Source organism: Heterodontus francisci, chromosome 40, assembly GCF_036365525.1.
Source record: "Heterodontus francisci isolate sHetFra1 chromosome 40, sHetFra1.hap1, whole genome shotgun sequence".
Taxonomy (NCBI): domain Eukaryota; kingdom Metazoa; phylum Chordata; class Chondrichthyes; order Heterodontiformes; family Heterodontidae; genus Heterodontus; species Heterodontus francisci.
The window spans coordinates 8261393-8276982 of record NC_090410.1 but is presented as its reverse complement, the minus strand read 5'-3'; the positions used below and the strand labels follow the sequence as shown (position 1 = coordinate 8276982).

At 43.3% G+C, this 15590-nt stretch overlaps 1 protein-coding gene across 1 annotated transcript in view; it reads right to left on the bottom strand.

Annotated features, from left to right (window-relative positions):
• Window positions 1–12658: 12658 nt before the first annotated feature.
• LOC137353156 (serine/threonine-protein kinase MRCK alpha) overlaps window positions 12659–15590 on the bottom strand; it is a 29708-nt gene continuing 26776 nt past the window's right edge. The window contains exons 12-13 of the mRNA XM_068019204.1: window positions 15484–15560; window positions 12659–12813 (exon numbers count right to left, since the gene is read on the bottom strand). Of these exons, the coding sequence (XP_067875305.1) occupies window positions 12659–12813; window positions 15484–15560 (232 nt within the window). The remainder of the gene's footprint in view (window positions 12814–15483; window positions 15561–15590) is intronic.

Sequence of the window (15590 nt, the reverse complement as noted above, 5' to 3'; positions counted from 1 at the left end):
TGGGCTAGGGTATTTGGGGTACAGTATATACTGGGTTCAGCTATTTGGGGTACAGTATATACTGGGTTTGGGTATTTGGGATATAGTTTATCCTGGGTTAGGGTATTTGTGGTACAGTATATACTGGGTTCAGGTATTTGGGGTACAGTATATACTGGGTTTGGGTATTTGGGGTACAGTTTATACTGGGTCAGTGTATTTGGGGTACAGTATATACTGGGTTTGGGTATTTGGGATACAGTTTATACTGGGTTAGGGTATTTGGGGTACAGTATATACTGGGTTACGGTATTTGGGGTACAGTATCTCCTGGGCTTGTGTATTTGGGATACAGTATATACTAGGTTTGGGTATTTGGGGTACAGTTTATACTGGGTCAGTGTATTTGGGGTACAGTATATACTGGGTTTGGGTATTTGGGATACAGTTTATACTGGGTTAGGGTATTTGGTATATAATTTATACTGGTTAGGGTATTTGGGGGACAGTATATACTGGGTTCAGGTATTTGGGGTACAGTATATACTGGGTTTGGGTATTTGGGATACAGTACATACTGGGTTTGGGTATTTGGGGTACAGTTTATACTGGGTCAGTGTATTTGGGGTACAGTATATACTGGGTTTGGGTATTTGGGATACAGTTTATACTGGGTTAGGGTATTTGGGGTACAGTATATACTGGGCTTGGGTATTTGGGATACAGTATATACTGGGTTTTGGTATGTGGGGTACAGTTTATACTGGGTCAGTGTATTTGGGGTACAGTATCTACTGGGTTTGGGTATTTGGGATACAATTTATACTGGGTTAGGGTATTTGTGGTACAGTATATACTGGGTTACGGTATTTGGGGTACAGTATATCCTGGGTTTGGGTATCTGGGATACAGTTTATACTGGGTTAGGGTATTTGGGGTACAGTTTATACTGGGTTATGGTATTTGGGATACAGTATATACTGGGTTGGGGTATTTGGAATACAGTTTATACTGGGTTAGGGTATTTGAGGTACAGTTTATACTGGGTTCGGGTATGTGGGATACAGTATATACTGGGTTTGGGTATTTGGGATACAGTTTATACTGGGTTAGGGTATTTGGGGTCCCGTTTATACTGGGTTTGGGTATTTGGGATACAGTTTATACTGGGTCAGTGTATTTGGGGTACAGTATATACTGGGTTTGGGTATTTGGGATACAGCTTATACGGGGTTAGGGTATTTGGGGTACAGTATATACTGGGTTTGGGTATTTGGGATACAGTTTATACTGGGTTAGGGTATTTGGGGTACAGTGTATACTGGGTTTGGGTATTTGGGGTACAGTATATACTGGGTTTGGGTATTTGGGATACGTTTTATACTGGGTTAGGGTATTTGGGGTGCAGTATATACTGGGTCAGTGCATTTGGGGTACAGTATATACTGGGTTTGGGTATTTGGGATACAGTTTATACTGGGTTAGGGTATTTGGGGTACAGTATATACTGGGTTTGGGTATTTGGGATACAGTTTATACTGGGTTAGGGTATTTGGGGTGCAGTATATACTGGGTTAGGGTATTTGGGATACAGTAAATACTGGGTTTGGGTATTTGGGGTACAGTATATACTGGGTTTGGGTATTTGGGATACAGTAAATACTGGGTTTGGGTATTTGGGGTACAGTATATATTGGGCTGGGGTATTTGTGGTACAGTATATACTGGGTTAGGGTATTTGGGATACAGTAAATACTGGGTTTGGGTATTTAGGGTACAGTATGTACTGGGTTAGGGCATTTGGGGTCCAGTATATACTGGGTTAGGGTATTTGAAGTACAGTATATACTGGGTTTGGGTATTTGGGACACAGTTTATACTGGGTTAGGGTATTTGGGATACAGTTTATACTGGGTTGGGGTATTTGGGGTACAGTATATACTGGGTTCAGGTATTTGGGGTACAGTATGTGCTGGGCTTGAGTATTTGGGATACAGTTTATACTGGGTTAGGGTATTTGGGGTACAGTTTATACTGGGTCAGTGTATTTGGGGTACAGTATATACTGGGCTTGGGTATTTGGGATACAATTTATATTGGGTTAGGGTATTTGCGGTACAGTTTATACTGGGTCAGTGTATTTGGGGTACAGTATATACTGGGTTTGGGTATTTGGGATACTGTTTATACTGGGTTAGGGTATTTGGGGTACAGTTTATACTGGGTTACGGTATTTGGGATACAGTATATACTGGGTTTGGTTATTTGGGATACAGTTTATACTGGGTCAGGGTATTTGGGGTGCAGTATATACTGGGTTTGGGTATTTGGGATACAGTATATACTGGGCTTGGGTATTTGGGGTACAGTATATACTGGGTTTGGGTATTTGGGATACGGTTTATACTGGGTCAGTGTATTTGGGGTACAGTACATACTGGGCTTGGGTATTTGGGATACAGTATATACTGGGCTTGGGTATTTGGGGTACAGTATATACTGGGTTTGGGTATTTGGGATACGGTTTATACTGGGTCAGTGTATTTGGGATACAGTTTATACTGGGTTAGGGTATTTGCGGTACAGTTTATACTGGGTCAGTGTATTTGGGGTACAATATATACTGGGTTTGGGTATTTGGTATACAGTTTATACTGGGTTAGGGTATTTGGGGTACAGTTTATACTGGGTTAGGGTATTTGGGGTACAGTTTATACTGGGTCAGTGTATTTGGGGTACAGTATATACTGGGCTTGGGTATTTGGGATACAATTTATATTGGGTTAGGGTATTTGCGGTACAGTTTATACTGGGTCAGTGTATTTGGGGTCCAGTATATACTGGGCTTGGGTATTTGGGATACAGTATATACTGGGTTTGGGTATTTGGGGTACAGTTTATACTGGGTTAGGATATTTGGGGTACAGTATATACTGGGTTACGGTATTTGGGATACAGTATATACTGGGCTTGGGTATTTGGGATACAGTTTATACTGGGTTAGGGTATTTGGGGTGCAGTATATACTGGGTTACGGTATTTAGGATACAGTATATACTGGGTTTGGGTATTTGGGATACAGTTTATACTGGGTTAGGGTGTTTGGGGTACAGTTTATACTGGGTTAGGGTATTTGGGGTACAGTATATACTGGGTTTGGGTATTTGGGATACAGTTTATACTGGGTTAGGGTATTTGGGGTACAGTTTAAACTGGGTCAGTGTATTTGGGGTCCAGTATATACTGGGCTTGGGTATTTGGGATACAGTTTATACTGGGTTAGGGTATTTGGGGTACAATATATACTGGGTTCAGGTATTTGGGGTACAGTATATACTGGGTTTGGGTATTGGGGGTACAGTATATACTGGTTCAGGTATTTGGGGTACAGTATATACTGGGTTAGGGTATTTGGGGTACAATATATGCCGGGTTCTGATATTTGGTGTCCAGTATATACTGGGTACAGGTATTTGGGGTACCGTATATACTGGGTTTGGGTATTGGGGGTACAATATATGCCGGGTGCTGGTATTTGGGGTACAGTTTATACTGGGTTCAGGTATTGGGGTACAGTATATACTGGGTTTGGGTATTGGGGGTACAGTATATACTGGTTCAGGTATTTGGGGTACAGTATATCTGGGTTAAGGTATTTGGGGTACAATATATGCCGGGTTCTGGTATTTGGGGTGCAGTATATACTGGGTTATGGTATTTGGGGTACTGTATATACTGGGTTTGGGTATTTGGGGTGCATTATATACTGGGTACAGGTATTTGGGGTACCGTATATACTGGGTTTGGGTATTTGGGGTACAGTATATACTGGGTTAGGGTGTTTGGGGTACAGTTTATACTGGGTTAGGGTATTTGGGGTACAGTATATACTGGGTTTGGGTATTTGGGATACAGTTTATACTGGGTTAGGGTATTTGGGGTACAATATATACTGGGTTCAGGTATTTGGGGTACAGTATATACTGGGTTTGTGTATTGGGGGTACAGTATATACTGGTTCAGGTATTTGGGGTACAGTTTATACTGGGTTTGGGTATTTGGGATACAGTTTATACTGGGTCAGTGCATTTGGGGTACAGTATATACTGGGTTTGGGTATTTGGGATACAGTTTATACTGGGTTAGGGTATTTGGGGTACAGTATATACTGGGCTTGGGTATTTGAGAAACAGTATATACTGGGTTTGGGTATTTGGGGTACAGTATATACTGGGTTTGGGTATTTGGGATACGGTTTATACTGGGTCAGTGTATTTGGGGTACAGTATATACTGGGTTTGGGTATTTGTGAAACAGTTTATACTGGGTTAGGGTATTTGGGGTACAGTTTATACTGGGGTAGGGTATTTGGGGTACAGTATATACTGGGTTTGGGTATTTGGGATACAAGTATACTGGGTTAGGGTATTTGGGGTACAGTTTATACTGGGTTTGGGTATTTGGGATACAAGTATACTGGGCTAGGGTATTTGGGGTACAGTATATACTGGGTTCAGCTATTTGGGGTACAGTATATACTGGGTTTGGGTATTTGGGATACAGTTTATACTGGGTTAGGGTATTTGGGATATAGTTTATCCTGGGTTAGGGTATTTGTGGTACAGTATATACTGGGTTTGGGTATTTGGGGTACAGTTTATACTGGGTCAGTGTATTTGGGGTACAGTATATACTGGGTTTGGGTATTTGGGATACAGTTTATACTGGGTTAGGGTATTTGGGGTACAGTATATACTGGGTTACGGTATTTGGGGTACAGTATCTCCTGGGCTTGTGTATTTGGGATACAGTATATACTAGGTTTGGGTATTTGGGGTACAGTTTATACTGGGTCAGTGTATTTGGGGTACAGTATATACTGGGTTTGGGTATTTGGGATACAGTTTATACTGGGTCAGTGTATTTGGGGTACAGTATATACTGGGTTTGGGTATTTGGGATACAGTTTATACTGGGTTCGGGTACTTGGCGTACAGTTTATACTGGGTCAGTGTATTTGGGGTCCAGTATATACTGGGTTTCGGTATTTGGGATACAGTTTATACTGGGTTAGGGTATTTGTGGTACAGTATATACTGGGCTTGGGTATTTGGGATACAGTATATACTGGGTTTGGGTATTTGGGGTACAGTTTATACTGGGTTAGGATATTTGGGGTACAGTATATACTGGGTTACGGTATTTGGGATACAGTATATACTGGGCTTGGGTATTTGGGATACAGTTTATACTGGGTTAGGGTATTTGGGGTGCAGTATATACTGGGTTACGGTATTTAGGATACAGTATATACTGGGTTTGGGTATTTGGGATACAGTTTATACTGGGTTAGGGTGTTTAGGGTACAGTTTATACTGGGTTAGGGTATTTGGGGTACAGTATATACTGGGTTTGGGTATTTGGGATACAGTTTATACTGGGTTAGGGTATTTGGGGTACAGTTTAAACTGGGTCAGTGTATTTGGGGTCCAGTATATACTGGGTTTGGGTATTTGGGATACAGTTTATACTGGGTTAGGGTATTTGGGGTACAATATATACTGGGTTCAGGTATTTGGGGTACAGTATATACTGGGTTTGGGTATTGGGGGTACAGTATATACTGGTTCAGGTATTTGGGGTACAGTATATACTGGGTTAGGGTATTTGGGGTACAATATATGCCGGGTTCTGATATTTGGTGTCCAGTATATACTGGGTACAGGTATTTGGGGTACCGTATATACTGGGTTTGGGTATTGGGGGTACAGTATATACTGTGTTAGGGTATTTGGGGTACAATATATGCCGGGTGCTGGTATTTGGGGTACAGTTTATACTGGGTTCAGGTATTGGGGTACAGTATATACTGGGTTTGGGTATTGGGGGTACAGTATATACTGGTTCAGGTATTTGGGGTACAGTATATCTGGTTAAGGTATTTGGGGTACAATATATGCCGGGTTCTGGTATTTGGGGTGCAGTATATACTGGGTTATGGTATTTGGGGTACTGTATATACTGGGTTTGGGTATTTGGGGTGCATTATATACTGGGTACAGGTATTTGGGGTACCGTATATACTGGGTTTGGGTATTTGGGGTACAGTATATACTGGGATCAGGTATTTGGGGTACAGTATATACTGGGCTTGGGTATTTGGGATACAGTATATACTGGGTTTGGGTATTTGGGGTACAGTTTATACTGGGTCAGTGTATTTGGGCTACAGTATATACTGGGTTTGGGTATTTGGGATACAGTTTATACTGGGTTAGGATATTTGGGGTACAGTATATACTGGGCTTGGGTATTTGGGATACAGTTTATACTGGGTTAGGGTGTTTGGGGTACAGTATATACTGGGTTACGGTATTTGGGATACAGTATATACTGGGTTTGGGTATTTGGGATACAGTTTATACTGGGCTTGGGTATTTGGGATACAGTTTATACTGGGTTAGGGTATTTGGGGTACAGTATATACTGGGTTAGGGTGTTTGGGGTACAGTTTATACTGGGTTAGGGTATTTGGGGTACAGTATATACTGGGTTTGGGTATTTGGGATACAGTTTATACTGGGTTAGGGTATTTGGGGTACAATATATACTGGGTTCAGGTATTTGGGGTACAGTATATACTGGGTTTGGGTATTGGGGGTACAGTATATACTGGTTCAGGTATTTGGGGTACAGTTTATACTGGGTTTGGGTATTTGGGATACAGTTTATACTGGGTCAGTGCATTTGGGGTACAGTATATACTGGGTTTGGGTATTTGGGATACAGTTTATACTGGGTTAGGGTATTTGGGGTACAGTATATACTGGGTTTGGGTATTTGGGATACAGTTTATACTGGGTTAGGGTATTTGGGGTACAGTATATACTGGGCTTGGGTATTTGAGAAACAGTATATACTGGGTTTGGGTATTTGGGGTACAGTATATACTGGGTTTGGGTATTTGGGATACGGTTTATACTGGGTCAGTGTATTTGGGGTACAGTATATACTGGGTTTGGGTATTTGGGATACAAGTATACTGGGTTAGGGTATTTGGGGTACAGTTTATACTGGGTTTGGGTATTTGGGATACAAGTATACTGGGCTAGGGTATTTGGGGTACAGTATATACTGGGTTCAGCTATTTGGGGTACAGTATATACTGGGTTTGGGTATTTGGGATGCAGTTTATACTGGGTTAGGGTATTTGGGATATAGTTTATCCTGGGTTAGGGTATTTGTGGTACAGTATATACTGGGTTCAGGTATTTGGGGTACAGTATATACTGGGTTTGGGTATTTGGGGTACAGTCTATCCTGGGTCAGTGTATTTGGGGTACAGTATATACTGGGTTTGGGTATTTGGGATACAGTTTATACTGGGTTAGGGTATTTGGGGTACAGTATATACTGGGTTACGCTATTTGGGGTACAGTATATACTGGGTTTGGGTATTTGTGGTACAGTATATACTGGGCTTGTGTATTTGGGATACAGTATATACTAGGTTTGGGTATTTGGGGTACAGTTTATACTGGGTCAGTGTATTTGGGGTACAGCATATACTGGGTTTGGGTATTTGGGATACAGTTTATACTGGGTCAGTGTATTTGGGGTACAGTATATACTGGGTTTGGGTATTTGGGATACAGTTTATACTGGGTTCGGGTACTTGGCGTACAGTTTATACTGGGTCAGTGTATTTGGGGTCCAGTATATACTGGGTTTGGGTATTTGGGATACAGTTTATACTGGGTTAGGGTATTTGTGGTACAGTATATACTGGGCTTGGGTATTTGGGATACAGTATATACTGGGTTTGGGTATTTGGGGTACAGTTTATACTGGGTTAGGATATTTGGGGTACAGTATATACTGGGTTACGGTATTTGGGATACAGTATATACTGGGCTTGGGTATTTGGGATACAGTTTATACTGGGTTAGGGTATTTGGGGTGCAGTATATACTGGGTTACGGTATTTAGGATACAGTATATACTGGGTTTCGGTATTTGGGATACAGTTTATACTGGGTTAGGGTGTTTGGGGTACAGTTTATACTGGGTTAGGGTATTTGGGGTACAGTATATACTGGGTTTGGGTATTTGGGATACAGTTTATACTGGGTTAGGGTATTTGGGGTACAGTTTAAACTGGGTCAGTGTATTTGGGGTCCAGTATATACTGGGTTTGGGTATTTGGGATACAGTTTATACTGGGTTAGGGTATTTGGGGTACAATATATACTGGGTTCAGGTATTTGGGGTACAGTATATACTGGGTTTGGGTATTGGGGGTACAGTATATACTGGTTCAGGTATTTGGGGTACAGTATATACTGGGTTAGGGTATTTGGGGTACAATATATGCCGGGTTCTGATATTTGGTGTCCAGTATATACTGGGTACAGGTATTTGGGGTACCGTATATACTGGGTTTGGGTATTGGGGGTACAGTATATACTGTGTTAGGGTATTTGGGGTACAATATATGCCGGGTGCTGGTATTTGGGGTACAGTTTATACTGGGTTCAGGTATTGGGGTACAGTATATACTGGGTTTGGGTATTGGGGGTACAGTATATACTGGTTCAGGTATTTGGGGTACAGTATATCTGGGTTAAGGTATTTGGGGTACAATATATGCCGGGTTCAGGTATTGGGGTACAGTATATACTGGGTTTGGGTATTGGGGGTACAGTATATACTGGTTCAGGTATTTGGGGTACAGTATATACTGGGTTATGGTATTTGGGGTACTGTATATACTGGGTTTGGGTATTTGGGGTGCATTATATACTGGGTACAGGTATTTGGGGTACCGTATATACTGGGTTTGGGTATTTGGGGTACAGTATATACTGGGATCAGGTATTTGGGGTACAGTATATACTGGGTTACTGTTTATACACTGTAATAAAAGGGTTTGGATAATTAACACAGTAAAAGGCATACCGTAATACCGTAATAGGAGAGCAAATGGAGTTACTGTAAATACTGTAACAGAAGGACATATCGTGTTACTGTATATACTTTAATAGGAGGACAGATGGAATTACTGTACACACTATAATAGGAGGGCACTTGGATTTACTATATATACTACAACAAGCCACATGGAGTTGCTGTACATACTGTAATAGGAGGACACATGGAATTCCTGGCATACTGTAATAGGAAGGCACTTAAGGTTTGATAATGGATGTGACTTTCCTACCTTGCAGTGTTCATGTTAGCAATCTTTGCTTTAAGAAGCTCATCTTCGACGGTCCCTCGCCCCTTCAGCTCCGCCTCCAATGCTGACTGCAACGTGGATAAGACTGACATGTCCAGTTTGGGTGCACCAGACAATTGCCAAAACAGATCCTAAAGGCACAGAAAGTGTTGGCTGTAACCGTCCTGACTGGAAAGGGTGCAGGCTGCTTCAATGCTGCACCTTGCAGACGTGAGTCTAGAGAACCCCCTCCTCGCCCACCTGCATCATACAATCTATCTAGCTATACTTTCTCTGTCCCTGCAAAATTCTGGAGCTGGTAAAGCTGTCATGGTTATATTCAGTCCCTCCACATGATGGCATGCTGTGTCTCAAAGCAAGATTGCAATTACTCCTGTCATCCTGCAGGCAGCGCTGCAACCTTATTACAACAACAACTGACCAACCATAGCCAACAACAGATTAGATTCACTGGGAATGTAGTCAAGGTCTTGTGTGCACTGTCACACACTTCCTGCTACACTCCTGCATCATTCTTAACAGTAAACAAATTCATTCTAACCTAAAGAAAATAAAGCTTTGCAATTATATAGCATCTGTCACAACCTCAGGACATTCTAATGCCCTTTTCAGCCAATGAAATGCAGGTACTGTTGTATTGTGGCAGTCAATTTGCACACAGCAAGCTCCCACAAACAGCAACGTGATAATGACCAGATCATCTGTTTTGTTGTGATGTTGATAAAGAGATAAATATTGGTCCCAGGACACCGGGGGGAACTCCCCTGCTCTTCTTTAAAACAGTATCACGGAATATTTTACACCCACTGAGAGGGCAAACAGACTCTCAGTTTAATGCTTCATCTGAAAGACAGCATCTCTGACAGTGCAGCACTCCCACAGTACTGCACTGGAGCGTTAGCCTAGATCTTTGTGCTCAAGTCCTGGAGCGGGACTTGAACCCACAACCTACTGACTCAATAACCAAGGTGCATTTGTCCTACTACACCTGATTGGGTCACAGGAACAGGAGGAGGCCAGTCAGCCCTTCGAGCCTGTTCTGTCACTCAGTTCGATTTTTTAAAATTCGTTTCATGGGATGTGGGTGTCACTGGCAAGGCCAGCATTTATTGCCCATCCCTAATTGCCCTTGAGAAGGTGGTGGTGAGCTGCCTTCTTGAACCACTGCAGTCCATCTAGTATAGCTACAGCCACAATGTTGTTAATAAGGGAGTTCCAGGATTTTGACCCAGCGACAGTGAAGGAATGGTGATATAGTTCCAAGTCAGGATGGTGTGTGACTTGGAGGGGAACCTGAAGGTGGTGGTGTTCCCATGCATTTGCTGCCCTCATACTTCTAGGTGGTAGAGGTCATGGGTTTGGAAGGTGCTGTCTCAGGAGCCTTGGTGAGTTGCTGCAGTGCATCTTGTAGATGGTACACACTGCTGCCACTGTGCGTCGGTGGTGGAGTGAATGTTTAAGGTGGTGGATGGGGTACCGATCAAGCGGGCTGCTTTGTCCTGGATGGTGTCAAGCTTCTTGAGTGTTGTTGGAGCTGCACTCATCCAGGCAAGTGGAGAGTATTCCAACAGACTCCTAACTTGTACCTTGTAGATGGTGGACAGGCTTTGGGGAGTCAGGAGGTGATTTACTCGCTGCAGAATTCCCAGCCTCTGACCTGCTCTTGTCGCCACGGTATTTATATGGCTACTCCAGTTCAGTTTCTGGTCAATGGTAACCTCCATGATGTTGATAGTGCGGGATTCAGCGATGGTAATGCCATTGAATGTCAAGGGGAAATGGTTAGATTCTTTCTTGTTTGAGATGGTCATTGCCTGGCACTTGTGTGGCGCAAATGTTACTTGACAATTCACAGCCCAAGATTCTGCCTGATCTGTATCTAAACTCTATTTACATGCCTTAGCTCCATGTTCCTTAGTAATCATCTTAAACACCTCAATTAGGCCATCCCTTAATCCTCGATACCTGAGGGACTGTAGTCTATTCAACCTGTCCTCATAATTTAAGCATTTTAACCCTACTATCATTCTGGTGAATCTGGGTTATTTTGCAGACAGGTGAATTTTCACCTAAGTGTAAAATTTGACATTACAGTATTCCCTCTATTATAGCAACCCCTCAAAATTTATTCCCATTGAAGTCAATGACCGTTCCATAACACTGGTTTTATAGTTGGTTTGGTAAGTTGAAAATCTAACCCAAAGATTTGATAGTGAGGGTTGTCTATCCTTTCAGCTCCCTTTCTTAAAAGTGCCAAGAAATATTCCGATATTGTATTGTCAAAGCCCCAGTTTCTGAATAGGAAAACCAAGATAGTTACCAAACGTTACCGAGAAAAGAGTTAAATTGTCGCTGTTGTACTTAATCAATTTCTGACGTATACTTATTGCAATAAAGCCAGGAAAATATCAATCAAACAATGCCCAGGTTCCCATTCACAGCTCTCCCATTCATGGAAAGATACGGCACAGAATGAGGACACTCTGCCCATCATGCCTGTGCTAGCTCTTTAAAACAGCTTTCCTATTCGACCAACTCCTCTGCTGTTTCCCCATAGCCCATTTCGAGTATTTAACCAATTCCCTTTTGAAAGTTCCTACTGAATCTGCTTCTACCGTCTTCTACTTTCAGGCAGCGTGTTCCAGATTGTAATTGCCTCAGACAATTCCCCTCAACTCCCCTCTGTGTCTTCCAGTTACTGACCCTCCCACTCCTTATTTGCTCTATCAAAAAAACCCTTCATAATTTTGGTTCTTCTATTAAATCTCCCCTTAACTCTCCCTGCTCTAAGGAAAACAATCCCAGCTTCTCCAGTCTCTCCAAATTTATTTCCGAATCCACAGCAGTTACATCTTTTAGGTTTAAAGGGATACACACACATATACACCACCTACATTCCATTTTGCATGATATAACCTACCTATCCTTGAATAATGGTACATCCTCTGATGGGGGGCATCAGTACAAGTGGGTCATTCATTGATAAATAGAAACAGCTGATTGGAATTTCCCCCCCCCCCCCCCCCCCACTCTCCTCACCAACTCTTCAAGCCATTGAGGGACGAATGAATGCTGACAGGCTATTCAACTGTGCAAGGCACAACTGCCAACCACACAACTGGGCAGCCTGGCAGAGGGAAACCTGACTGGCATTTCCCCCCCCACTTCCACCCACCCCTTACCACCACCCGCATCGGGTGGTGTCTTCATTCAATGGGTTCTTATGGGCGGTGGGGGGGAAGGGCACTGCCTGGATATAAAAAGGCGGTGCCAGGATTTTCCCTCACCACGTTACCTCTTCGTTTGAGACTGGCTGCCCGCTTAGGCACGATGGCTGCTCTGCTTCCGCGTTCCGTGTGGTCATGCCCCTCACAGCCTCTGCTGCTTCTCTCTGTCTGAGAAGAGGAATCTTTGTATTATTCTGAGGCTTAAGCTGAATTCTCAAGTGATTGATATGTTCCCCAGGAAGTAACACTGCGTCCTGTCCCCAGACCCCTCCCCTTTCTCTCGGTTTCCTGTGTCACACATCATTATGGCCCCAGTGCCACCCCGCACCCCATCCCCACAGGAACATACCCGCAGCGCCAAAACTTTGCCTGGTTATTAACTAAAACGGAGTGACAACTGTAGCTGAGTGAGTAGCACTCTTACTACTGGGTCAGACGGTTGTGGGTTCAAGTCCTACTCCAGAACTTGACCACAAAGTCAAGGTTGGTGGTCCATGCTTGAGGGGGTGCTGCACTGTCAGAGGTGCTGCTGCTTGGACACGATGTTAAATCCAAGGCCTGCCTCTATCTGCTGGACATAAAGGATCCCACTATTTCAAAGAGCAGCAGAGCCGTCTCCTGGGGTCAACATTTATCCTTCAATTGACATCATAAAACAGATGATCTGGTCATTATCACACTGCTGTTTGTGGGATCTTACTGTGTGTAAATTGGCTGTTCCTACCCTACAACAGTGACTACACTTCAAAAATACTTCACTAGCTGTAAAGTGCTTTGAGGTGGCTGCGAAGGATGCTTTATAAATGTAAGTCTTTTTAAACTGTGGTTACGCAGCCAATTCAGCTTTGCGCACAGCAAGATCCCACAAATAGCAGCAAGATGAACGAGCATTTAAACTAGTAGCGGTGATTGCGAGAGGCATGTTGGCCAGGACCCCAGGAGAACTTGCTGCTCATCTTCAGTGTTTTTTTTTAAATTATTTGTTCATGGGATTTGGGCATCGCTGGCTAGGCCAGCATTTATTGCCCATCCCTAAATGCCCTTGAGAAGGCGGCGAGCTGCCTTCTTGAACCGCCGCATGTGGGGTAGTTACACCCACAGTGCTAGCGGTTTGATACAACTGAGTGGCTTGCTAGGCCATTTCGAAGGCATGTAAGAGTCAACCACATTAATGTGGATTTGGAGTCACATGTAGGCCAGACCAGGTAAGGACAGCAGATTTCCTTCCCTAAAGGACATTAGTGAATCAGATGGGTTTTTACAACAATCGACAATGGTTTTTAATTCCAGATTTGTTAATTGAATTCAAATTCCACCTTCTGCTGGGATTTGAACCCATGCCCCCAGAGCAATACCCTGGGTCTCTGGGTTACTAGTTCAGTGACAATACCATTACGCCACCACCTCCCCAGCTCAATAGGCAGAGCGAGCCTTGGTTTAACATCTGCTCTGTTACGATGTGAGTCTCGTTTGCAGGGCTTGGGTTCTGTTTTCGCTATCAGGATGCGGACCCTCTGTTTGGACCGCTGATAGCGGGTTTGATGCAACTGAACGTGGCTTACGACTCCAATTCAGAGGGCAGTGAAGAGCCATCCATGTTGGCATGGGACTGGAGTCACATATAGGCCCAGGACAGCAGGTGGCCTTCCCTGAGGGGACCTTAGTGAACCAGTTGGTTTAGGACAATCCGACAGTGACTTATTTATTGCAGGCTGAATTCAAACTGGCTATTGCTGGATTTGAAGTCATATTTTCTGGATTACTACTACACTACTTGACCACCTTAGAATAAGAAGCCAAAACGTGTAGACTCAGAGGTGAACTAAACAGACAGGAATACGAACCTATTTTAATACCCGATTCCCGCACATGTAGATGATAAAGAAAATAAGAAATAGGAGCTGGAGTGGGTCATTCAGCTCCTTGAGCCTGCTCCACTGTTCAGTAAGATCGTGTCTGATCTTCTATTTCAACTCCACCTTCCCTCACTATCTCCATATCCCTTAATTCCCTTCTTATCCAAAAATCTATCGATTTGAATAGAGTCAACGACTGAGCATCCACAGCTCTCTGGGGTAGAGAATTCCAAAGATTCACAACCCTCTGGGCGAAGAAATTTCTCCTCATCTCCGTCCAAAATGGCCGATCCCATATCCTGAGAGCTTGACAACTTGTTCTAGAAACGTCATCTCAGGATCTACCCTGGCAGTCCCCTTAAGAATTTTATATGTTTCAACTGGAGCACTTCTCATTCTTCTAAACTCTAGAGAACATAGGCCTAGTCGACTCAATCATGGGACAATCCTCTCATTCCAGGAATCAATTCATTGCACTCCCTCTCGGGCAAGTGTGTCCTTCTTTAAGTAAGGAGACCAAAACTGTCCTCCAGGTGTGGTTTCACCAAGGCCCTATACAACTGTAGTAAGACTTCTTTACTCTTATACTCCAATCCTTTTTGATGATGGTTAGCCTGTGTTCAACATCCAAGAACTTTGAGCTATTTATCTCCCCTCTCATTCTCTTGGGCCGATCTAGCATCTGTGTTTGAGCAGGAAGAGGGGCCTGTAAGTGGGCTTCTGCCAGTGTTTCTCTTATATTGGCTAATAGGTGCTGCTGGAGTCACTTGGTTCCATGTTTTGATCCCTTCCTAACAAGGCACCAATTGATTTCTGTGCAGCACCGCCCAGACAATTAGAGTTGCCAACTCTGCTTGAATGTTTTCCTGGAGGTTTCATCACATGACCTCCACCCTCCAACTGTCCCGCCCCTATGCTCATACCATTGGTCGCCCAACATGTCCATCCTCATGTTCGGCCAATCAGAAAGCAAACAGATTCTTCAGTGCCCAATTGGATGATTCTTGACCATCTGTCAATCAGCCCCCTTTTTCTTCATCTCCAATATTTTTATAACTGACAGAGGTGTTCAAAAAAATAAATAATTCTTCTTCAATCTTCCAATGCTTTTTATTTTCTCCTGGATTGCTCGGAGCTGGGTTCGGGAGCCTCCAGGCCAATCCTGGAGGGTTGGCAACCTTACAAATGGTACAGTTGAGATTGAGAGTCTGGTGGCTGAGGATTGCATACTTGCAATTCAATAGCTCCTCAGCGCTGCCCCTGATGAATTAGGTCCATATTAAAAAGAAT